The following is a 23,102-nucleotide window of genomic DNA, read 5'->3' as shown; positions in this document are numbered from 1 at the left end:
TCCCACCATGTTTCCGTAATGGCAACAATATCATATCCGCCCTCATTTACCTGAATTTCTAGTTCACCCTTCTTACTGTTCATACTCTGTGCATTGGTGTATAGACATTTGAGTCCTTTATGTCTGACCCTGTGTTTACTTTCTACATAATCTGTGTGGTGCCTGAGTTCCCCTATTTCCTTACCACCTGTTTGGTTAGTGCACTTTGTGTGGCACTCGCTATTAAAAGGTTGATTTTGCTTGACAGCAAGGTTGACATTCTTGTCCACACACACACACATCTGTGTTACATGCACTGATAACCCTGTAATTTTTAGATTGCCATAATCCTTGACTTATCACCACAATTGAGCCCAAACTTCCCGCTGTTAAGCAAAAGATTTGAGTTTTTCCTCATTTTACAACCTTTCTTGCCGCAGCTGTTAAATGAATCACCGCAGTTGCTAACTTAATAACACGGTTGTTAAATGAACCTGCCTTTCCCCCATTGGCTTTGCTGGGTCAGAAGGTCACAAAAAGGGGGAAATCACCTGAGCCCCGGGACACTGCAACTGTCATAAATAGGAGTCAGTTTGCCAAGCGTCTTGAGTTTCGATCACAGGACCCCGGGACACAGCAACCATCATAAATATTTATTTTATTTATTTATTTATTTAGATTTATATACCGCCCTTTCCCGAAGGACTCAGGGCGGTTTACAGGGCATTTAAAAGAAAATCAATACAAACGTTAAAACAAATTAAAAAAGATTAAATAAAACCCTGAGAAAAATAAAAAACCCAGTTAAAATTAAATTAAAAAATTCTCAGCCTGGGCCAGAGAGCTCGAAGAGCCAGGTCTTCAGGTCCCGGCGGAATGAACGGAGGTCGGGGGCAGTCCTAAGCTCCGCAGGCAGCTGGTTCCACAGGGCAGGCGCACCCAGTGAGAAGGCCCTACCCCTGGGTGTTACCCGCCGGCAATCTTTAACCGGCGGCACCCTGAGAAGACCCACCCTGTGGGAGCGCACTGGACGAAGGGAGCTTGATGCTGGCAGCAGGTGTTCCCTCAAATATCCCGGACCCTCGCCATTTAGGGCTTTATAGGTCATCACCAGCACCTTGAATCTCACCCGAAGGGCAACCGGAAGCCAATGCAGCTCGCAGAGTAGAGGTGTTACATGGGAGTATCAGGAGACCCCCATCACGACTCGCACGGCTGCATTCTGCACCAGCTGAAGCCTCCGGGTGGTCCTCAAGGGCAGCCCCATGTAGAGAGCATTGCAGTAGTCTAAACGGGAGGTCACGAGCGCATGAGTGACTGTGCGTAGGGCATCTCGGTCCAGGTAGGGTCACAACTGGCGCACCAGGCGAACCTGGGCAAAAGCCCCCCTGGTCACGGCTCCTATATGGTCTTCAAAAGTGAGCCGCGAATCCAGGAGGACGCCCAAGTTGTGAGCCCTATCAATGGGGGGGTAACACTTCACCCCCCCTCGTTAGAGATGGAATAGTCTGGTTGACCCGAGATGCCGGTATGCACAGCCACTCAGTCTTGGCAGGATTGAGACGAAGCCTGTTTCTCCCCATTGAGACCCGGACCGCTTCCAGGCAACGGGACATCACGGTGAGGGCATCGCTGGGTTGGTTCGGGGTGGAGAAAAAAAGTTGGGTATCATCAGCATACTGATGATACCCCACCCCAAAACCACGAATGATCTCGCCCAGCGGCTTCATATAGATGTTGAACAGGAGGGGCGAGAGAACCGACCCCTGAGGAACTCCACAAGCAAGAGGCCTCGGGCCGGACCTCTGCCCTCCCGTCAACACCGACTGCGAGCGGCCCAGGAGATAGGAGGAGAACCACTGCAAAACAGTGCCTCCCACTCCCAACCCCCTGAGACGCCGCAGTAGGATACCATGGTCGATATGAACCAGTTGCCAAGCGGCCGAATTTTGATCACATGGCCGGGGATGCTGCAACGTTCGTAAGGGTGGAAAACGATCACAAGTCACTTCTCAGGGCTGTTGTAACTTTGAATGGTCACTAAATGAAAGTTTGTAAGTTGAGGACTCCCTGTATCTCACCTTGCATTGTTTTGCATTGTCAGAATCCATTTATATCACATTCATAAATGTATGTTTAAAATATTGTGCCTCCCCCTGGATTCTGCCATCTTCCGAGGGGGAAGGAGAAGAGGTGTATTCAGCCTGCCTGTAGGCTATCTTCAAAGACCAAAGAAAACCTTTTGAACTGGGAATAACAAGGGGGAGGGTTAGGGAAGAAGGGATCTGGTCTGTATCTCCATTTGAAACTGAAAGGAAGAAGGCAATAGCAATAAAAAGCATGAGAAGATTACCCTTTCCCACCGAAGGGCCTGACACCTAAGTTTAATTAATGTGAGTCTGACCAAATGGGGTTGAAGGGAGGGGGTTGAAACGGGAATCCTTTATATAGTATCAAAATGTAACACAATGCCAGATCCTGTCTTGTATTCCCACAGTCGACTACATCTTAGTAAAATCTCCTTTTTGGACAAGCCTGGTTCCAAGAGTTCTTTATTTCCTAAGATGTGAATTGGGGTGGGTCCTGACAGCATGCTGTTGCTGCTGGCTTCCTCCACTTAGACAGGAAGTTGGTCTGAAGGCTCCTTTGTCTGCCTCCCAATGAGATGGTCATTGGCCTCCCAACCCTTTTTGCTTCTTTTCCCAGGAGTAGCTGAACCCCCCACCCCTCATTACAACAACTCCATTTTGTGGGACCTGGTGATGGAGACCAATCTGCTCTACCTCTCCGAGGCCGCCAGGGCCTTCCGAGGCTTCCAAGATGGGGTGGCCCTCCTCAAAGTTTGGCTCCGTCAGCGAGAGCTCTATCAGGTAATCCGGCTGACTTGATCAACCCACAGAAGTCTTTTGATGTTTCTTTCCAACACGAAGTATTGTCTGGAATGCTACACATCTTCACAACCTTGTTACCTGCTGGGAGGAGCGGGGGGCTTGGTGGTATCTGAAGCAGAACATCCAGATTCAGTCACAGTTTTGTTCCATCCAGCGTGGAATTAAAATAAATAAATAAATAAATAAATAAATAAACCTTGTGAACCAGTTTAGATCACCATGCTACAAAAAAGGTGTTGAGACCTTGGAAAAAGTCCAGAGAAGAGCAACTAAGATGATCCAAGGCCCGAAGACTAAAACATATGAAGAACGGCTGTAGGACTTGGGTATGGCTAGTCTAAAGAAAAGAAGAAACGGGTGATACGATAGCAGTGTTCCAGTGTTTGAGGGGCTGCCACAAAGAAGAGGGGGTCACATTATTCTCCAAAGCATCAGAGGGCAGGAGAAGAAACAATGGTTGGAAACTGATCAAACAGAGAAGCAACCTGGAATTAAGGAGAAACTTCCTAACAGGGAGGACAATCAACCAGTGGAGCAGAAGTTGCCTTCAGAAATTGTGGATGCTCCATCACTGGAGGTTTTTAAGAAGAGACTAGATAGTCATTTATCTGAAATGGTACAGGTTCTCCTGCTTGAGCAGGGGGCTGGACTAGAAGACCTCCAAGGTCCCTTCCAGATTCTATTCTATTCTATTCTATTCTATTCTATTCTATTCTATTCTATTCTATTCTATTCTATTCTATTCTATTCTATTCTATTCTATTCTATTCTATTCTATTCTATTCTATTCTATTCTATTCTATCCTATCCTATCCTATCCTATCCCTATCCCTATCCCTATCCCTATCCCTATCCCTATCCCTATCCCTATCCCTATCCCTATCCCTATCCCTATCCCTATCCCTATCCCTATTCCAGACAGAAGGAGCGGGATTTGCTCTCTGTTTATAGAGAAGTGATTCGACCTGTCTCCACTCCCTCCAAGGACTGATGATGTGTCCTAGTTGGGTAATGAAGAGCCTTGGTGGAGCAGTGGGCTAATGCCTCCTTAAGTAACACCAGCTGCCTGCAATTATTGCAGGTTTGCATCCCACCAGGCTCAAGGTTGACTCAGCCTTCCATCCTTCCGAGGTAGGTAAAATGAGGACCCAGATTGTTGGGGGCAATTAAGCTGACTTTGTAATAATGCCGCTGGGAGGGGGACGAAAGCCCTAATAAGCAGGCATATACATAGAATGAAGGCTATTGCTAAGCACATTTGATTTGTGCTTAGATTGTAAGCCGCCCTGAGTCTTCGGAGAAGGGCGGGATATAAATGGGATTAAAATAAAATAAATAAATAAATGAAATGCCTTCAACCAAGTTCAGAGGGCAGCAGGGACCCCACTAATAACAATAAGAATAATAATTATAAAGTTGGATGGTACCTTGGAGGTCATCTAGTCCAACCCCCTGCTCAGGCAGGAAACCGTATACCATTTCAGACAAATGGCTCTCCAGTCTCTTCTTAAAAACTTCCAATGTTGGAGCATTCACAGCTTCCGGAGGCAGGTTGTTCCACGGGTTAATTGTTCTCACTGTCAGGAAGTTTCTCCTTAGTTCTAGGTTGCTTCTCTCCTTGACTAGTTTCCATCCGTTGCTTCTTGTCCTGATCTCAGGCGCTTTGGAGAATAGCTTGACTCCCTCTTCTTTGGGGCAGCCCCTGAGATATTGGAACACTGCTATCATGTCACCCCTCACCCTTCTCTTCGTTAAACTAGACCAGGGGTAGGCAACCTCGGCTTTTATGACTCATGGACTTCAACTCCCAGAATTCCTGAGCCAGCTTGGTTGGCTCAGGAATTCTGGGAGTTGAAGTCCATGAGTCATAAAAGAGCCGAGGTTGCCTACCCCTGAACTAGACATACCCAATTGCTGCAAACGTTCTTCATATGTTTTAGCCTCCAGATCTCTAATCATCTTTGTTGCTCTTCTCTGTACTCTTTCTGGAGCCTCAACATCTTTTTTACATCCTGGTGACCAAAACTGGATGCAGTATTCCAAGTGTGGCCTTACCAAGGCCTTGTAAAGTGGTATTAATACGTCACGTGATCTTGATTCTATCCCTCTGTTAATGCAGCCTAGCGCTAATTTGGTTCTTTTGGCAGCTACTCTGGATGAGGAATTGTAGAGAGGAAAAAGGGAAGAGGTGATCTACCTGTCGAAAGTTGAGTTCAGTTTGTGTTCTATGCAAATAAGTTGTACTAAACAGAAGCATTAGGTCCCAGTTCTTTTTCTCAGTTCTTTTTATGCATTTTTTGGCTGTGGAGGGGAAGGCGTGTGTTTGTGTTGACTTTCAACTTTCTTCCAGGGTCTGGGATGTTTCAACGGCTTCATTGCATCCATGCTGGTGGGACACCTCTTGGCCACTCACAAGATCAGCAAAATGATGAGTGGGTACCAGGTGCTGCGCAATGCTCTCCATTTCTTAGGTAAGTTGCTGCTGGCATCAAGCTCCCTTCGTCCTGTGCGCTCCCACAGGGAGGGCCTTCTCAGGGTACCGCCGGCAAAAGACTGCCGGCGGATAATACCCAGGGGGAGGGCCTTCTCTGTGGGTGCGCCTGCCCTTTGGAACCAGCTGCCCGTAGAGCTCAGGACTGCCCCTGACCTTCGTTCAATCCGCCGGGACCTGAAGACCTGGCTCTTTGAGCTTTCCGCCCAGGACTGAGAATTTTAATTGTAATTTTATTTTAATTGGGTTTTAATTGGAGTTTAACAGGGGTTTTATTTTATTCAAGGACTAAATTTAATTATTTTAATTGTTCTTAACATTTGTAATTTGTATTGTTATTTTAAATTCCTTGTGAACCGCCCTGAGTCCTACGGGAGAAGGGCGGTATATAAGTCCAATAAACATAAACATAAGTTGCCAGGAACGTTGTGATGTTCGGACCAAGCCGGTGCCTGATGCTAAATGGGGAATTCTGGATTCTTTGGGTCTGATCTGCAACTCTTCAGGCGTGGGGCCAAATCTCAGATGGAATCAGCAGAGGAATGAGTGTTCTCCTCCTCCTCCTCCTCCTCCTCCTCCTCCTCCTTCTTCTTCTTCTTCTTCTTCTTCTTCTTCTTCTTATTATTATTATTATTATTATTATTATTATTATTATTATTATTATTATTATTATTATTAATTTTCCCTCTGGGAAGAAGAGGGAGTATGCAATTTTCTCTGAAATGCTCAGATTCTCGATGTAAGAAGGGGCGGCAGGAAAATACCTAAATGTGAGAATAAAGAACCTACATGGGAATCTAGAGAAACGAATCCTTTGGCAGATATAATGTAGTTCAGAGGAGCCTGACTAGCTGTGGGCCTCCCTTCCCCCCCTCCCCCCTCCCTCCCTTCCTTTCATCTTTCCCCTCCTACCTGTCCCTCCCTCCCTCCCTCCCTTCTGCCTTTCCTTTTCCTTCTTTTCTCCCTCCCTCCCTCCCTGTCCCTCCCTTCTCTCTTTCCCTTCCTCCCTCCCTCCTTTCCTGTCCCTCCTGTCTCTTCTCCTGTCTTTCCTTTTCCTTCCTTTCCCCCTCCCTCCCTCCCTCCCTTCTGACTTTCCTAACCTTCCTTCCTTTCATCTTTCCCTTCCTACCTGTCCCTCACTCCCTTCTTTCTTTTTCCTTCTTTTCTCCCCCCTCCCTCCCTGTTCCTCCCTTCTCTCTTTCCTTCCTTCCCTCCCTTCCTCCCTTCTCTCTTCCCTTCCTTCCCTTCCTTCCTTCTTCCCTTCCTCCCCCCCTCCCTTCTCTCTTTCCTCCATTCCCCTCCTTCCTTCCTCCCTCCCTCCCTTCCTGTCCCTCCCTTCTCTCTTTCCTCCCTTCCCCTCCTTCCTCCCTCCCTCCCTTTCTGTCTCTTCCTTCTGTCTTTTCCTCCCTCCCTCCCTTCTGACTTTCCTTTTCCTTCTTCCCTCCCTCCCTCCCTGTCCCTCCCTTCTCTTTTTCCTTCCTTCCCCTCTTTCCTTCCTTCCTCCCTCCCTCCTGTCTTTCCTTTTCTTTCCTTCCTCCCTTCCTTTCTGTCTCTTCTGTCTTTCCTTCCTTCCCCTCCTCCCTCCCTTCTCTCTTTCCTTCCTTCCTCCCTCCCTCCCTTCCTGTCCCTCCCTTCTCTCTTTCCTTCCTTCCTTCCACCCTCCCTTCCTGTCCCTCCGTTCCTGTCCCTTCTGTCTTTTCATCCCTCCCTCCCTCCCTTCTCTTTCCTTTTCCTTCCTTCCTTCCTTCCTTCCTTCCTTCCTCCCTCCCTCCCTCCCTCCCTCCCTCCCTCCCTTCCTGTCCCTCCCTTCTATCTTTCCATCCTTCCCCTCCTCCCTCTCTCCCTCTCTCTTTTGATATCTATCCTTACTTTAAAAACAAAATGTACTTTTAAGTATACTTTTAAAAGCCATGGTGGCCCTTCCAGTTTGCAGAGGGAAATGGCTCCAGTAAGAATATCACAGTTAAGCAGCCCCCAAACTCTCCTTCCAAAGCCAGCCTGGTGACCGGACCCACTTTTTGCACTTCACCTTCCCATTATTACTGGGATCCCAATAAACGTGGCAGTAAAGAGATCCTTCAAGATGTACATTCTTCCACCAAAGTTAACTCCCATCATCCCCATGACGTATGGAACTTGTAGTCCAGTGGCTTGTTCGGCACAGGTACTTCTCAACTTACAACAGCTCATTTAGCGACTGTTCAGAGTTACAATGACACTGGAAAAAATGACTTATGAATGACCGTTTTTCACACTTATGACCATTGCAGCGTCCCCGTGGTCACGTGATTAAAATTCGGACGCTTGGCAACTGACTCGTATTTATGACGGATGCAGGGGCCCGGGGTCACGTGTTCCCCCTTTTTGCCACCTCCTGACGTGCAAAGTCAATGGGGAAGCCGGATCCACTTAACAGCCGTGTGACTAACTTAGCAGCCGTAGGGATTCACTTAACAACTGTGGCAAGAAAGGTCGTAAAATGGGGCAAAGCTGAATAACTGTTTCAACAACAGAAATTTAGGCCTCAGTTGTGGACGTAAGTCGAGGACTACCTGCATAAGGATATAAAATGGGGACTCCTGTCCAAAGTGATTAATTCTCTTTTTTAACTCTTCCTTCCCAGCTACTACAGATCTCACTACATCTGGAATCAGCCTGTCAAATGACACGGAGCCCAGTCTGGTAAGAGAGACCTTTGAATTATTTACTGCTGTATTAAGATGGAAAAAATCACATTTTAAGCTTCTTATTCAATAGGATGAGAATCTGCCCTTTGAATAGGGAGCAAGTTGGCATTTCCTTAAAGTTGCAGCTCGGTTCAGTCTGGGTGCTAATGCTATTGTAAGTTAATGTGGGGCAGCCAGCGCTATTGTAGTTAAAGTATCTTACGGAAGTGGAGAAATTCAAGTTTTTCTATAATCTGGGAAGCCTCTGGAATGACTTGGGCGAGGAAGACTCTGTCGGGCCCGGCTGTTGTTGGCTGAAATTGGAAGTATTATTCTAGACTTTGCCTGGAATTCAGAGATTGAATCTTAATCATTGCATCAAAGGGAATTCATAATGGAGATATGAAGTGGAGGACAGCCCTTTGTGCCAACCTCTGTTTTACTGTGAGCGTGAGATGCACTTCTCCTGAATGATGGCTTGGTTCCTTAGAACCTGCCGCTTGTATTTTAATGAAGACCGTCTGTGCAGTCTTGAAGCTTTTAATTTTCTTTTAGCCTTCCCTGACGGACTTCCACCAAGCGTTCCAAGTGGTGTTTGTAGACTCTTCTGGACTGGTGAACCTGTGTGCGGATATGACTGCCAACACTTACAAGCAGGTAAATAGGGGAGGGGGGAAGTTCTGCATGGAGTAGGTTACCAGGAGGTACCGTGTTTCCCTTAATGTAAGGCTTACACCAGGGGTAGGCAACCTTGCCTCTCTTATGACTCGTGGACTTCAACTCCCAGAATTCCTGAGCCAGCCATGCTGAGGGAAAAGGGAGAGGTTTCCATGCTGAGCCATGCTGGCTCAGGAATTCTGGGAGTTGAAGTCCACGAGTCATCGTTCCCTCACGCTGGCTGAGGAATTCTGGGAGTTGAAGTCCACGAGTCATGAAGGGGCCATAGTTACCCCATGCTGGCTCAGGAATTCTGGGAGTTGAAGTCCATGAGTCATAAAAGAGCCAAGGTTGCCTACTCTTGGCCTACACCAACAATAAGCCCTAGCTTGATTTTTGGGGGTGGGCCTAATATAAGCCCTATCCCAAAAATCCCTAATTTTGGGGCGAGGCACACACCTCAAAATCAGGCTGGTGTGGAGAGCTGCCCCACCCTCCCCACACCCATTTACCTTGCAGCCAGGCCTCGCCGGCCCACTTCTTCTGCAGCGTCTTCTGCAGCCAGGCCTGCATTTCGCAGTCAAGAGGCCTTTCCAAGAAGGCCACTGTAGCTGAGGACCGAGCTATGGATTCAAGCCATAGCTCGGTTCTGCAAGAGACCTGCAGCTGAGGACTGAGCTATTGAATCCATAGCTCGGTACTTGTCTGCAGAGGCCTTCTGGAAAAGCCTGACTGCGAAATGCAGGCCCGAATGCAGCTGCAGAACTTTGTCCCAGGAAGAAGTGGACCGGCTGGGTGGGGCTGTCATTGCCAGAGGTGAAGTAAGGCCTACCCCGAAAATCAGACCTGGTGCCTCTTTTAGAGGCCAAAAAAATAATAATAATAAGTCCTGGTCTTATTTTCAGGAAAACACGGTAGTAGCTGCTAAGTGGAGAGTTTGAAAGACTCCACACTCTGTCCCGAGATTGGATTCTGTTACAGAACTAGATAGGTCTACAACATTGCCCTCGACTTACGACCACAACTTAGCCCAACATTTCCGTTTGCTAAAGTGAGACATTTATAAAGTGAGTTTTGCCCCATTTCACCACCTTTCTCGCCACAGTTGTTAAGTTAGTCACACGGTTGTGAAGTGAATCCCGCTGACTCTTTGCTTGTCCGAAGGTTGCAAAAAAGGGAACATGTGACACCCCACCCCACCCCCCTTTCTGGGATGCTGCGACGGTCATAAATATGAGTCAGTTGCCGGGTGTCTGAATTTTGATCCCATGACCAAACGTGCTGCCACGGTTGTGTGAAAAACGGCCACACGTCACTTTTTCTAGGGCCCTTGTAACTTTGAATGGTCACTAAACGAATGGTTGTAAGTCGAGGACCACCTGTACAATTTCATAAGGGACTTATTAATTGCTGCCCAGCTCGTTTGGTCTGCAAAGACCTTTAGATGATTTCAGGAAAGAAAAAGTGCCCTCAGCCAAGAAGCCTGTTTTTCCTGTCAGTCTTCGACTTCCTACAGTTCACTTACTGACTGTTCGAAGCTACAACAGCACTGAAAAATGTGACTTAGAACATTGCAACATGCCCGTGGTCACGTGACCAAAATTCAGATGCTGGACAACCGACTCACATTTACGACCGTTGCAGTGTCACAGAATCACTGCAGTGATTCCCTTAACAACTGTGACGAGAAAGGCCGTAACATGGGGCAGAACTCATTTAATGAATGTCTCACTTAGCAACAAAACCTTTGGGCTCAGTTATGGTCGTAACTTGAGTTGAAACTCAACATTAAGAAAACCAAGATCATGGCAACCGGCCCTCTCAATTCCTGGCAAATAGATGGGGAAGAAATGGAGGTAGTGACAGATTTTATTTTCCTGGGCTCCAAGATCACCTCAGATGGGGACTGCAGCCAAGAAATTAAAAGACGCTTGCTCCTGGAGAGGAAAGCCATGGCAAGTCTACACAGCACACTAAAATGCAGAGACATCACCCTGCCAACAAAAGTGCGTATAGTCAAGGCTATGGTCTTCCCAGTTGCAATGTATGGCAGTGAAAGCTGGACCATAAGAAAGGCTGAGCGCCAAAGAATCGAGGCCTTTGAACTATGGTGCTGGAGAAGACTCCTGCGAGTCCCTTGGACTGCAAGGCGATCAAACCGGTCAGTCCTAGAGGAGATCAACCCTGACTGCTCTTTAGAAGGCCAGATCCTGAAACTAAAACTCAAATACTTTGGCCACCTAATGAGAAGGAAGGACTCACTGGAGAAGAGCCTAATGCTGGGAAAGATCGAGGGCAATAGAAGAAGGGGACGACAGAGAATGAGGTGGCTGGATGGAGTCACTGAAGCAGGAGGCGTGAGCTTAAATGGACTCCAGAAGATGGTAGAGGACAGGAAGGCCTGCAGGAACATTGTCCATAGGGTCGCGATGGGTCGGACACAACTTCGCAACTAACAACAACATGGTCGTAAGTCTCAGACTCCCCGTACTCACTTAACACGTATGTGTCTTTTGTTGTTCTTTAGGTCCAGTTTGAAGCCAGGCAGTCGATGGAGATTCTGGATGATAAAACAGTGGATGGGTTTCAGTTGCTCTTTATGACCCCCAAGCCTCTGATCCGGACCTTTGATCATGTCTTTCAGTAGGTGGCTTGCAAAAGAATGGCTGGCACGGAGGGACGGATTGTTTTCCACTGTTATCAAGGCAGGCAGGCAGGCAGGCATGGGGCAAAAAAAGGATATTATCTCTCCTCCCACCATTTAAAACAAACAAACCAAAAGTTTCTAGTCCATACTGTTTGGAGGGCTTGCTGGGTTTGAAAGGCGGGGAAAGAAAGCATAGGGATTGAATGATAGATAGATAGATAGATAGATAGATAGATAGATAGATAGATAGATAGATAGATAGATAGATAGATAGATGATAGATAGATAGATGGATGATAGGTAGGAAGATAGAGTTGGATATATATGTATGTATGTATGTATGTATGTATGTATGTAGGTCTTGGCGTATTTGGATCTTCTTTTCCTGTGTAAGATTGATAGTGTCTTGGCGATGTTTCGACGAGGTCCCACTCATCATCTTCAGGCTGGGACCTCGTCAAAATGTCGCCAAGACGCTATCAATCTTACACAGGAAAAGACCCAAAAATGTGCATCTATCTATCTATCTATCTATCTATCTATCTATCTATCTATCTATCTATCTATCTATCTATCTATCTATCTATCTATCTATCTATCTATCTATCTATATGGATATATAGAAAGATGGTAGGTAGGATGGATGGATGGATGAAAGGAAGGTAGATAGGATGGTAGGAAGGTAAGATAGAGATGGATGGATATAAAGAAAGATGGTAGGTTGGATGAATGAATGGATGGATGGATGAAAGGTAGGAAGATAAAGATGGAAGGATATATATAAGAGAGAGGAAGATAGATAGATAAGGAGATAGATACAGAGATACATAGATAGATGGATAGACAAGTAGGAGAGAGAAATAATAGAGAAAGTGGAAAAAAATGGGCTATTTTTTCTGGTGATAAAAAGTCACGCCCCCTGGGGATTCTAGGAGTTGAAGCCTAAGACTTCTCGAAGACTGCAGGCCTACAGATACAGATCTAGACAGATCTGTAGATCCATATTTTGCTTTACACAGATTTTTAATCTGCTTCCTTGTGAGCCCCCTCGCCCTCCAAGCTGCTCGTCTGTTTGCTCTGTGAGAAGCTTCCTGCGTGTCACTCACGGCTCTCCTTCCTGTCCTTCAGCCTCCGTCACGTCTCCAAACTCCAGGCAGCTTGCAAGAAGATGCAGCTCCTCAACGCGTTGATGGACCGTGGTGGGAATTACGTGGCCGCCGTCCTCCCGTTCTTCCTCGGCCTCCTGGAGCGCGGACTGGCCCGCCGGTTGGTGCTCCTGGCTCATCAGTTGCCTCAGAGCCATCCGGTAACTTCAGCAAAAACTTATTTGCCCGGCCTGCTAAAAGAACCCAGAGTTTAGGATTGTGTGGTCCTTTTAATTATCACTTAATTCACGGCCCTTCACATATTGGCCATCTATCGGTGCCAAACTGTCACAAGATCACACACGGGGGTAGTCCTCGACTTACGACCGTTCATTTTAGTGACCCTTTGAAGTTGCAGCAGCACTGAAAAAGTGACTGGGGGCCGACCGGTTTTCACATTTGCAACCCGTGACATCACGTGATCAAAATTCAGACGCCTGGCACGTGACTTGTATTTATGATGGTTGCATTGTCCTGGGGTCATGTGACAAAGACAATGGGGAAGCCAGATTCACTTAACGACAAAGCTCCTGGCTTCTAAGGATTCAGAATATTATATTGAAGTTTACTTTGCAGGTTATGGAATAGGAATAGAATGTACTGGACTGGAATAGGGTAGGATAGGAACAAGACTAGAATAGAGTAGAATAGAATAGGAATGGAATAGGAATAAGACTAGAATAGAGTAGAATAGAATAGAATAGAATAAAATAGAATAGATTAGGAATAGAATGGAATGGAATGGAATAGGAATAATAGGAATAATAGGGTAGGATAGGATAGAAATAAGACTAGAATAGAGTAGAATAGGAATAGAATAGAATAGGAATAGAATGGATGAATAGGAATAGGGTAGGGTAAGAATAAGAATGGAATGGAATTTAGATTAGACTAGGAATAGAATTAGAATAGAATAGAATTAGAATAGAATAGAATAGAATAACAGAGTTGGAAGGGACCTTGGAGGTCTTCTAGTCCAACCCCCTGCTCAGGCACGAAACCCTATACCATTTCAGACATATTGTCGTCCATTGCAGTGTCCACAGTCTGAAGATGACAGTGCTGTCCTCAAAAGGTCCTATTTGAGGGCCACCTGATAGGTGCTTCTTGTTTTTTCCTAGCTGTCGTCGCTAATTTTTCTCTTGCTGTATCATTTTTTCCCCAGTGGTCGATCCATGTGGATCCCCCAAAGCACAAAGACATGGGTTCCTTATCCTTCGGAGTGTTGCTAAATCTTGACTTCGCAACCAGTGTTTTGGAGCGAGGACCTGAAGCCGATAAAGAGGAGGTGAGAACCAGCTTGGGCTGCTGATTACTATCTCTTCTCTTCTCTCTGGATCAAAAAACCTCAGCCAGTGCAAGATTTGACCATAATAATAATAATGGGTGAAAGCTAATCAAGGAGAGAAGCAACCTAGAACTAAGGAGAAATTTCCTGACGGTGAGAACAATTAATCAGTGGAACAGCCTGCCTCCAGAAGCTGTGAATGCTCCAACACAGGGAAGTTTTTAAGAAGAGACTGTCCTGAATGGTATAAGGTCTCCTAGTTGAGCAGAGGAGAAGACCTTCAAGTTCCCTTCCAACCCTGTTAATTAATCAATGGAATGGCTTGCCTCCAGAGATTGTGGATGACCATCACTGGAGGTTTTTCAGAAGACACTGGACAGCCGTTTGTCTGAAATGGCATAGGATCCTGCTTGAGCAAGGGGTTGGACTAGAAGACCTCCAAGGTCCCTTCTGACTCTATTATTCTATGATTCTGTAAGGGTCTCCTGCTTGAGTAAAGGAGTTGGATTAGAAGACCTCCAAGGTCCCTTCCAACTCTGTTATTCTGTTATAGACCCGATGGAATCTCTAATTGTTAAAATACTTGAATTGCTTCGCAGTTGTTGAAGGATAACACACCGAGAAATGGGAGGAACGTACCTCTGTTTATGTCTGTTCCCGTAGGCCTTAGAGTTTCGGCAATTTTGGGGAGAGAGGTCGGAGCTGAGACGTTTCCAAGATGGCGTCATCTGTGAGGCCGTTTTGTGGGATGCTGCAAACCTGTGCCAGAAACGTCTTATTCCGGAGCAAATAATACGTCACATCTTGAAACTGTGAGTAGACTCTGATAACCCTTCCATTGTAGGAAGACGTGAGGATGGAACAGAAGACTTTATTTTCTCAGAAACCACTTGACTTCTCACTTTTAATATCAGACACTTGGAAATTGATAGGACCCAGTCCTGCAAGATAATTCTTTCTTTCTTTCTTTCTTTCTTTCTTTCTTTCTTTCTTTCTTTCTTTCTTTCTTTCTTTCTTTCTTTCTTTCTTTCTTTCTTTCTTTCTTTCTTTCTTTCTTTCTTTCTTTCTTTCTTTCTTTCTTTCTTTCTTTCTTTCTTTCTTTCTTTCTTTCTTTCTTTCTTTCTTTCTTTCTTTCTTTCTTTCTTTCTTTCTTTCTTTTCCATTTATATCCCGCCCTTCTCTGAAGACTCAGGGTGGCTTACAAACTTAGCAGTAGCCTTCATTTTATGTATATGCCTGCTTATTAGGGCTTTCACACACACCCCAAGCGGCATTATTACAAAGTCAGCTTAATTGCCCCCAACAATCTGGGTCCTCATTTTACCTACCTCGGAAGGATGGAAGGCTGAGTCAACCTTGAGCCTGGTGGGACGCGAACCTGCACTAATTGCAGGCAGCTGGTGTTACTTAAGGAGGCATTAGCCCACTGCTCCACCAAGGCTCTTGAGTTCCTGAATGCAGACTGTACGTTAAGACCTTCCTTTTTTTTTACTAGAGAATATTTGTAGCTCTTGGTCGAATGGTGAGGTTTTTGGTGCTCTCAGAACTGGGTTGCATCCTTGCAGACGTTTCACGACCCAACTAGGCAACATCATCAGTATTAGGAAGAGAGTGGGTTTTGCTCACTGTTTAGATACAACTGGTTTGGTTGGAAGGGAATATTTGTAGCTCCAGGTTGGGACTGTGGAGTCCTTGGTGCTCTCTGAGCTTGGTTGTTTCTTTGCAGATGTTTCGTGACCCAACTAGGTAACGTCATCAGTTACCATGCTAGAAGGAAGTGGGGTGTTTGGACAGCAGGAGGAGGAGGAGGAGGATTGTGGGAGCTTAGTGCTCTCTGAGCTTGATTGTTTTCCTGCAGACATTTCATTACCCAACTAGGTGACATCATCAGTGATAGAAGGGAGAGAGGGGAGGAGGAGGAGGAGAAGGAGAATTGTGGGGTCCTTGGTGTGCTCAGAGCTTGGTGGTTTTCTTGCAGACGTTTCATGACCCAACCAGGTAACATCATCAGTGCAAGAAGGGAAGGATGTTGCTTGCCATTTATATACTAATAGCTTACCCTGTCAGGGTTGGTGGGAGTGTTCTTTGTGGTGCCTTGACTAGACTGTTGTTTACTGCTTGATTCTTGTCTAATATTAATCTAGAGAGAGAAACCAATAAAAGAAAATATTTGTAGCTCAGGGTTGAATTGGGATGTTCTTGGTGCTCTCTGAGTTTTGCTTGCAGACGTTTCATTACCCACCTAGGCAACCTCATCAGTGCACAACCAAGCTCAAGAAAGACCAAGCATCCTACAGCTCTCTCATTTCTCCTTGAAATTCCAGCAGAGGTTCACTATATTCAGCCATTGTACTAAACCATGGCTAGTTTTCACCACTGTGTGTTGAAGACGCCACAATGATCATCGTGCACAGCTGTAAATCTTGGTTTACAAGCCATCTTGGCTGCTTTTAGAGGTTGCACCAAGCTAGCATTAAGCCAACCTTTGTATCTTTTGTTTAGGGCAGGGGTAGGCAACCTCGGCTCTTGGATGACTCGTGGACTTCAACTGCCAGAACTCCTGAGTCAGCTAACTCAGGAATTCTGGGAGTTGAAGTCCACGAGTCATCCAAGAGCCGAGGTTGCCTACCCCTGGTTTAGGGGGATGCCTGAACGCAACTCTAAATTGGGGCAATTTCACAGGATGTTCAGGAGGCAAGAAGAATGCAAACGGACTTGGAAGAAGAAATATTTATAATGCTGCTTGGTCTTCTTTGGTTTTTTTTTTCTGTGCAGGCACCTGGATGTTCCAGAGACTTCCATCTCTTACATGGGGGCCCTGCTGGAGCCCCTCATTAAAGTGGGGCGCGAGGTGAGGTCCTATTCCATCTTTTCTCCTTGTCTTCTTTGCCATCCCTGAATGTCTCTCGAGATCTTTGCCCAAGGAGATTCTCTTCTCCTTTTCCCACTGGGGATGGTCTGGGGAAATAAAATAACTCCGCAACATAACTGTCTAAACCAGGGGTCTTCAAACCTGGCCCTTTTATGACTTGTGGACTTCAACTCCCAGAATTCCTCAGCCAGGCACACGTGCCTGGCTGAGGAATTCTGGGAGTTGAAGTCCACAAGTCATAAAAGGGCCAGGTTTGAAGACCCCTGCTCTAAACACCCCACCCCTGCCCCTCCAAAAACTCTCCTTGAAGCTCTCCTTTCTTCATCTTTGTGGGGGGGGGGAGGGCAAGGTGTCCTTTCGATGAAGTGGTCCAAGAAAGCCAGAGTGACAGAATTTTGGCGCTGAAGCTACTGTGGGGTCCCCGGTGCTCTTTGACGTCCTTGTTTTCTTGCAGACGTTTCATGACCCAAGTAGGTAACATAATCAGTGCTAGAAGGGAGTGAGGTTTCTGGAGTGGAGGTGGAGGAGGACGACGACTGTGGTATCTTGTGGTTTTCTTGCCCAATTTTCCTTACCCAAATAGGTAACATCGCCAGTGCTATAAGGGAGGGGGCTTTGCTCAGTTTATGTTCAAGTGGGTTGCTGTGTGTTGGGGGGGGGGGGAGGCTGGTATTTTCTTTCTGTCGTTTACAAGGGCAAGCTACGTGTATATAATCAGAAAGAAAAACCCCTACTCCCTTCTAGCACTGATGGTGTTACCTATTTGGGTCATTAAATGTCTGCACGAAAAAAGCCAAACTCAAGTGTACCAAGGATCCTTCAGTCCTCCTCCTCCTCCTCCTCTTCCTCCTCCTCCTCCTCCTCCTCCTCCTCCTCCTCCTCCTCCTCCTCCTCCTCCTCCTCCTCCTCCCTTCTAGCACTGATGGTGTTACCTTGCTGGGTCATTAAATGTCTGCACGAAAAAAGCCAAACTCAAGACTACCAAGGATCCTTCAGTCCTCCTCCTCCTCCTCCTCCTCCTCCTCCTCCTCCTCCTCCTCTCCCCGAGCCCCCCTCCCTTCTAGCACTAACAATGTTACCTGGCTGGGTCATGAAACATCTACAAGAAAACCCCCAGGCTCAGAGACCCCCCGAGATGCCTGCTTATTTTTATTATTTGCTAAAATTACCTTTTTGTGCATCGTTGTCATTTAGCCCTTAAAAAAAGAGGCTCATCAACTTTTCAACCCTTCCCACCAGAAAATTCCCCCTTTTCCTTTGCTGGTCTTTTTCCTCCGGATTTTGAGAAAAAGGGGACCGAAGCATTGGCCAAAATGGCTTGGTGCTAATGAATCCCTTCTTGGCTGACTGAGCTCTTTGGCATGCCTGCAGCTTGCAGGGACCGGCGAGGAAGAGATGGTGAGCCTGGTCCGTTCCTACGACGATTTGAGCCGCAAGCTTTGGCACCTGGAGGGGCTGCCTTTGACGGTGACGGCGGTGCAAGGAGCCCACCCCGCCCTTCGGTACACAGAGGTGAGTTAAGGGCCACGAGCAGAAGGTGCTGGGAGGGGGAGGCGACCCCTGTAAGATGCCTTTGGAGGTGCAGGTAGTCCTTGACCTACAACCACAGTGGAGCCCAAAACTTCTGTTGCTAACAGAGACACTGGTTGAGTGAGTTTGGCCCCACTTTACGGCTTTGCTTGCCACCGTTGTTAAGTGAATCCCTGCCATTGTCAAGTGAGGAACACGGTCGTTAAGCGAATCTTGGCTTCCCTGTTGACATTGTTTGTCAGAAGGTCGCAAAACCCCGGGACATATCGGTCGTAAGTACCTGCCAGTTACCAAGCATCTAAATTTTGATCAGGTGCCCCTGGGGATGCTCCAATGGTCGTAAGTGTCAAAAATGGCCGTCACTCCCTTTTCCCCCCAGTTCCGTTGTAACTTCGAGCGGTCACTAAATGAGCTGCTGTAAGTCGAGGGCTACCTATGTTGGGAGGAAGCCGGAAGGTAGAGATCTCAGGAACTTTTGCATCAGGCTGAAGCCGTCGAACAGCTATTATCCTCTCCAGGTTGAAGTTCTCAAGCTGGTAGGCTGTCCTGCCTAGATCAGGTTGGGTGTCACTGTTTCTGCGGGGACTATCTTGTTCCACCCCAAAATAAGACCCAACCAGAAAATAAGACCTAGCATAATTTTTTAGCGGCTGGACCTGCACAGCTCAGGCCCCTGCAGCGTCCCGCTACCTGCCTTGCCTCATCTCAGCCACTGCGCCGGTGCGCTGCACGGCTGCCTACCCCGTTGCAGCCACAAGCAAGCAGACGGTGGGAGGGAGTGGGCTGTCGGCCACACAGGCTCCTGCTGGACAGGGATTCTGTTGTTGGAGGTGCTGCTGCCGCGAGGCGGGGCGTGGGTGGCTTGGCTGCGGGGGGCCATGAGGTGCGCAAGGGCGTGGGGCAGCTCCACCCACCCCGCCACCTGCCTCGCCTCACCTCGTGGCGGTGGCACCGGCGCGCTGCGCGGCCACCCGCCCACTGTGCCCCACCGTCTGCTTTCTCGCAGCCACAACACGGCAGGAGGCCGCGCAGCGCACCGGTGCCACTGCCACAAGGTGAGACGAGGGGGGTGGAGCTGCCCCACACACCCATGCACCTCATGGCCCCTGCAGCCAAGCCTCCCCTGCCCTGCCTCGCAGCGGCAGCAACACCAACAGCCCTGTTTAGTAGGAGCCTGCACGGCCGGCTCCCATTGTCTGGTTGCTTGTGGCTGAAACAGCAGGCAGTCTCTCAGCGTGTCGGTGCAGCAGCTATGAGATGAGGCAAGGCAGGTGGCGGGGCGTGGGTGGCCTGGCTGCAGGGACCATGAGGTATGCAGGTGCGTGGGGCAGCTCCACTCCCCTTCCACCTGCCTTGCCTGTCCAGTCTCTTCTTAAAAACCTCCATTGTTGTAGCATTCACCACTTCTGGAGACAGGTTGTTCCACTGGTTAATTGTTCTAACTGTCAGGAAGTTTCTCCTTAGTTCTAGGTTGCTTCTCTCCTTGATTAGTTGCTTCTTGTCCTGCCTTCAGGTGCTTTGGAGAATAGCTTGACTCCCTCTTCTTTGGGGCAGCCCCTGAGATATTGCAACACTGCTATCATGTCACCCCTCACCCTTCTCTTCGTTAAACTACACATACCCAATTCCAGCAACCATTCCTTTTATGTTCTAGCCTCCAGTCTCCTGATCATGTTTGTTGCTCTTCTCTGTACTCTTTCTAGAGTCTCAACATCTTTTTTATATCGTGGTGACCAAAACTGGATGCAGTATTCCAGGTGTGGCCTTACCAAGGCCTTGTAAAGCGGTATTAACCCTTCGCGTGCTCTCGATTCTATCCCTCTGCTAATGCAGCCTAGCCCTGTGTTGGCTTTTTTGGCAGCTGCAGCACACTGAAGAAGGTTTAGGAGAGAGAGGATAACATGTTCCCCCAAGACTTTCATTCTTTTTTTTTTCTTATTCTTTCCTAGACTTTTCCTCCAGTCCCTGTGAAACCAGACTATGCATTCCATGGCAAGATCAAAGAGCGAGCATCCTTCCTCCCCGTGGCGGAAAAACCGTGTCCTGCTTACGTGGCCCCAATAAAAGGCAAGGGTTTTGCAAGGAAATCTGTCTCTTGGGTTGAGTTCCAGTAAGTTTTGAAAATGGATGACTTTTGGTTTTGAAGATCCTGGAAGCAAAGGAGCTGATTGGAGGGGACCATGTTGACTTGGGGATCAGAGGTTCCCAAAGATCGGACCTGTTTTCTTTCATCCTAGAATGTAAAGCGCGGGTTAATAATCCCGTGTTCCAGGAACATGGATTCAAGTTGAATGTTAGAAAAATTATCTAAGGATAAGGATGATTTGACGCTCAGCAACCATAATCTGGAGAGGTAAAATTATCTAGAGATAAGAATGGCTTGACCCTCAACACCTATTAATCTGGAGAGATCATGGTAGCTGAGTGGATTAATTTGAGTTGCTTTGATTTGGGTTCCTGTGTCGTCGTTGAACAGAGAGTTGAACTTTGAGGCCTTTTCTGTCCCTGCAGGTTTGCTAAGAAGCCAGCTAGCTCAGATTTTCCATCACTTAGTTGCCCTTTTTTGAGTAGACATTGTTCCTTGGTGTCTTTCTAAGTTGTTACGTTGATGTGGAAAAATAGTAGACCAGAGTGGAATGGAATTAATTAGAATAGAGTAGAGTACAGTAGAGTAGAGTAGAATAGGAAGAAGGAGAAGGAGAAGGAAAAGAAGAAGAAGATGGAAGGGACCTTGGAGGTCATCTAGTTCAACCCCTTGCTCGGGCAGGAAACTCTGTATCATTTCAGACAAATGGCTGTCCAGTCTCTTCTTAAAAACTTCCAGTGTTGGAGCATTCACAACTTCTGGAGGCAGGTTGTTCCACTGGTTAATTAGAATAGAATAGAATAGAATAGAATAGAATAGAATAGAATAGAATAGAATAGAATAGAATAGAATAGAATAGAATAGAGCAGGAAGGGACCTTGGAGGTCATCTAGTCCAACCCCTTGCTCGGGCAGGAAACCCTATAGCATTTCAGACAAATGGCTGTCCAGTCTCTCCTTAAAAACGTCCAGTGTTGGAGCATTCATAACATCTGGAGGCAGGTTGTTCCACTGGATAATTAGAATAGAATAGAATGGAATGGAATGGAATGGAATGGAATGGAATGGAATGGAATGGAATAAAATAGAGTAGAGTAGAGTAGAGTAGAGTAGAGTAGTTGGAAGGGACCTTGGAGGTCTTCTAGTCCAGCCCCCTACTCAAGCAGGAGAACCTACACCATTTCAGACAAGTGACTGTCCAGTCTCTTCTTAAAAACTTCCAGTGTTGGAGCATTCACAACTTCTGGAGGCAGGTTGTCCCACTGGTTAAATAGAATAGAATAGAATAGAATAGAATAGAATAGAATAGAATAGAATAGAGCAGGAAGGGACCTTGGAGGTCATCTAGTCCAACCCCTTGCTCGGGCAGGAAACCCTATAGCATTTCAGACAAATAGCAGTCCAATCTCTTCTTAAAAACTTCCAGTGTTGGAGCATTCACAGCTTCTGGAGGCAGGTTGTTCCACTGGTTAATTAGAATAGAATAGAATAGAATAGAATAGAATAGAATAGAATAGAATAGAATAGAATAGAATAGAATAGAATAGAATAGAATAGAATAGAATAGAGCAGGAAGGGACCTTGGAGGTCATCTAGTCCAACCCCCTGCTCAGGCAGGAAACCCTATGGCAGTCTCTTCTTAAAAACTTCCAGTGTTGGAGCATTCACAGCTTCTGGAGGCAGGTTGTTCCACGGATTACAATAGAATAGAATACAGTACAGTGCAGTCCCATAGGAAAAATTTTAGGAAGAAATAGAATATAGAAAATTTAGAGTAGAATAGAGTAGAATAGAATTGAATTGAAAATTTTTTTTTGGCTAAGTGTGATTGAACGGACAAGGAATTTGTCTCCGGTGCAGAAGTTCACCATGTACATATAAACAGCAAGCAATAGGTCATAAAAGGTCTCCCCCCGCCCCACCGATTTTTATTTTATTCAAAAAACAAAAGTTAAAATGCAAAAACTCCAAAACTTTTTAACGAAAGGAACCAACCAACCCCGCCCCCCCAAACAAACACGTTGAAGCTACTTCAGTTTTCCTTGGATGAGAAGCGTAACGTTTTCAAAGGGGAAAAAAAACCTCAAGAAAGTCCAGTTGCCTTTTGGGAGGCACCTTTGGGACAACCGTGGCCTGGAGGATGGAGACTCTCCGCGGGCAACGTGTGTTATGACCGTCCTGAGTTTACATCTATGATGGCCAGGCTCCATTGCAGTCATAACTCGAGAACCGCCTGTCCATTCACGGAGGAGAAGGCTATTAAAAGCCTCCGGTCTGGTGGCAGAGATGGTCTACCACCTGCCCCTGTTCCCGGTGGGGCTGGCCTTTGGGAGACGGGAGAATGTGGGGTCCTTGGTTTGATGCTTCAGCAGGGCTGAGAGATGGTCTCCCTGTGGCTCTTGGATTGATCTCTCTTGGTGGTGTTCCTTCCCTCCTTCCAGTGATTTGCCAGCTGGAGGGAAGCGGCCAGTGGCCTCGGAACAAGGAGGCCATTCAGCGCATCAAAGCGGCTTTCCAGATGCAACTAGCGGAAGTCCTGAACCAACAGCACCATCTGCTCTGCCGGCCAGCCGCCACCTACACTGATATACATAAGGTAATAGTCCTGGAGCTCCTTCCTTCCCTTCCCTTCCCTTCCCTTCCCTTCCCTTCCCTTCCCTTCCCTTCCCTTCCCTCTCTTTTCCTTCCTTCCTTTTTACCTCCCTCACTTCTCTTCCCTTCTTCCCTCTTTTCCTTCCTTCCTTCCTTCCTTCCTTCCTTCCTTCCTTCCTTCCTCCCTCCCTCCCTCCCTCCCTCCCTCCCTTCCCTTCCCTCTCTTTTCCTTCCTTCTTTTTTACCTCCCTCACTTCTC

General features: G+C 47.0%; 1 protein-coding gene across 1 annotated transcript in view; it reads left to right on the top strand.

The window, feature by feature from the left end:
- NOL6 (nucleolar protein 6) overlaps positions 1 to 23,102 on the top strand; it is an 86,295-nt gene that overhangs the window by 14,468 nt on the left and 48,725 nt on the right. The window contains exons 7-18 of the mRNA XM_081319240.1: positions 2,686 to 2,849; positions 5,221 to 5,341; positions 7,985 to 8,043; positions 8,583 to 8,684; positions 11,212 to 11,327; positions 12,460 to 12,637; positions 13,642 to 13,764; positions 14,428 to 14,576; positions 16,540 to 16,615; positions 18,008 to 18,148; positions 20,116 to 20,233; positions 22,693 to 22,847. Of these exons, the coding sequence (XP_081175366.1) occupies positions 2,686 to 2,849; positions 5,221 to 5,341; positions 7,985 to 8,043; positions 8,583 to 8,684; positions 11,212 to 11,327; positions 12,460 to 12,637; positions 13,642 to 13,764; positions 14,428 to 14,576; positions 16,540 to 16,615; positions 18,008 to 18,148; positions 20,116 to 20,233; positions 22,693 to 22,847 (1,502 nt within the window). The remainder of the gene's footprint in view (positions 1 to 2,685; positions 2,850 to 5,220; positions 5,342 to 7,984; positions 8,044 to 8,582; positions 8,685 to 11,211; positions 11,328 to 12,459; positions 12,638 to 13,641; positions 13,765 to 14,427; positions 14,577 to 16,539; positions 16,616 to 18,007; positions 18,149 to 20,115; positions 20,234 to 22,692; positions 22,848 to 23,102) is intronic.

The sequence above is a fragment of the Vipera berus genome, assembly GCF_964194415.1.
Source record: "Vipera berus genome assembly, chromosome: 2".
NCBI classification, from domain to species: domain Eukaryota; kingdom Metazoa; phylum Chordata; class Lepidosauria; order Squamata; family Viperidae; genus Vipera; species Vipera berus.
Note: the sequence above shows the minus strand (reverse complement) of the source record. Positions and strands in the feature narration are given on the sequence as shown.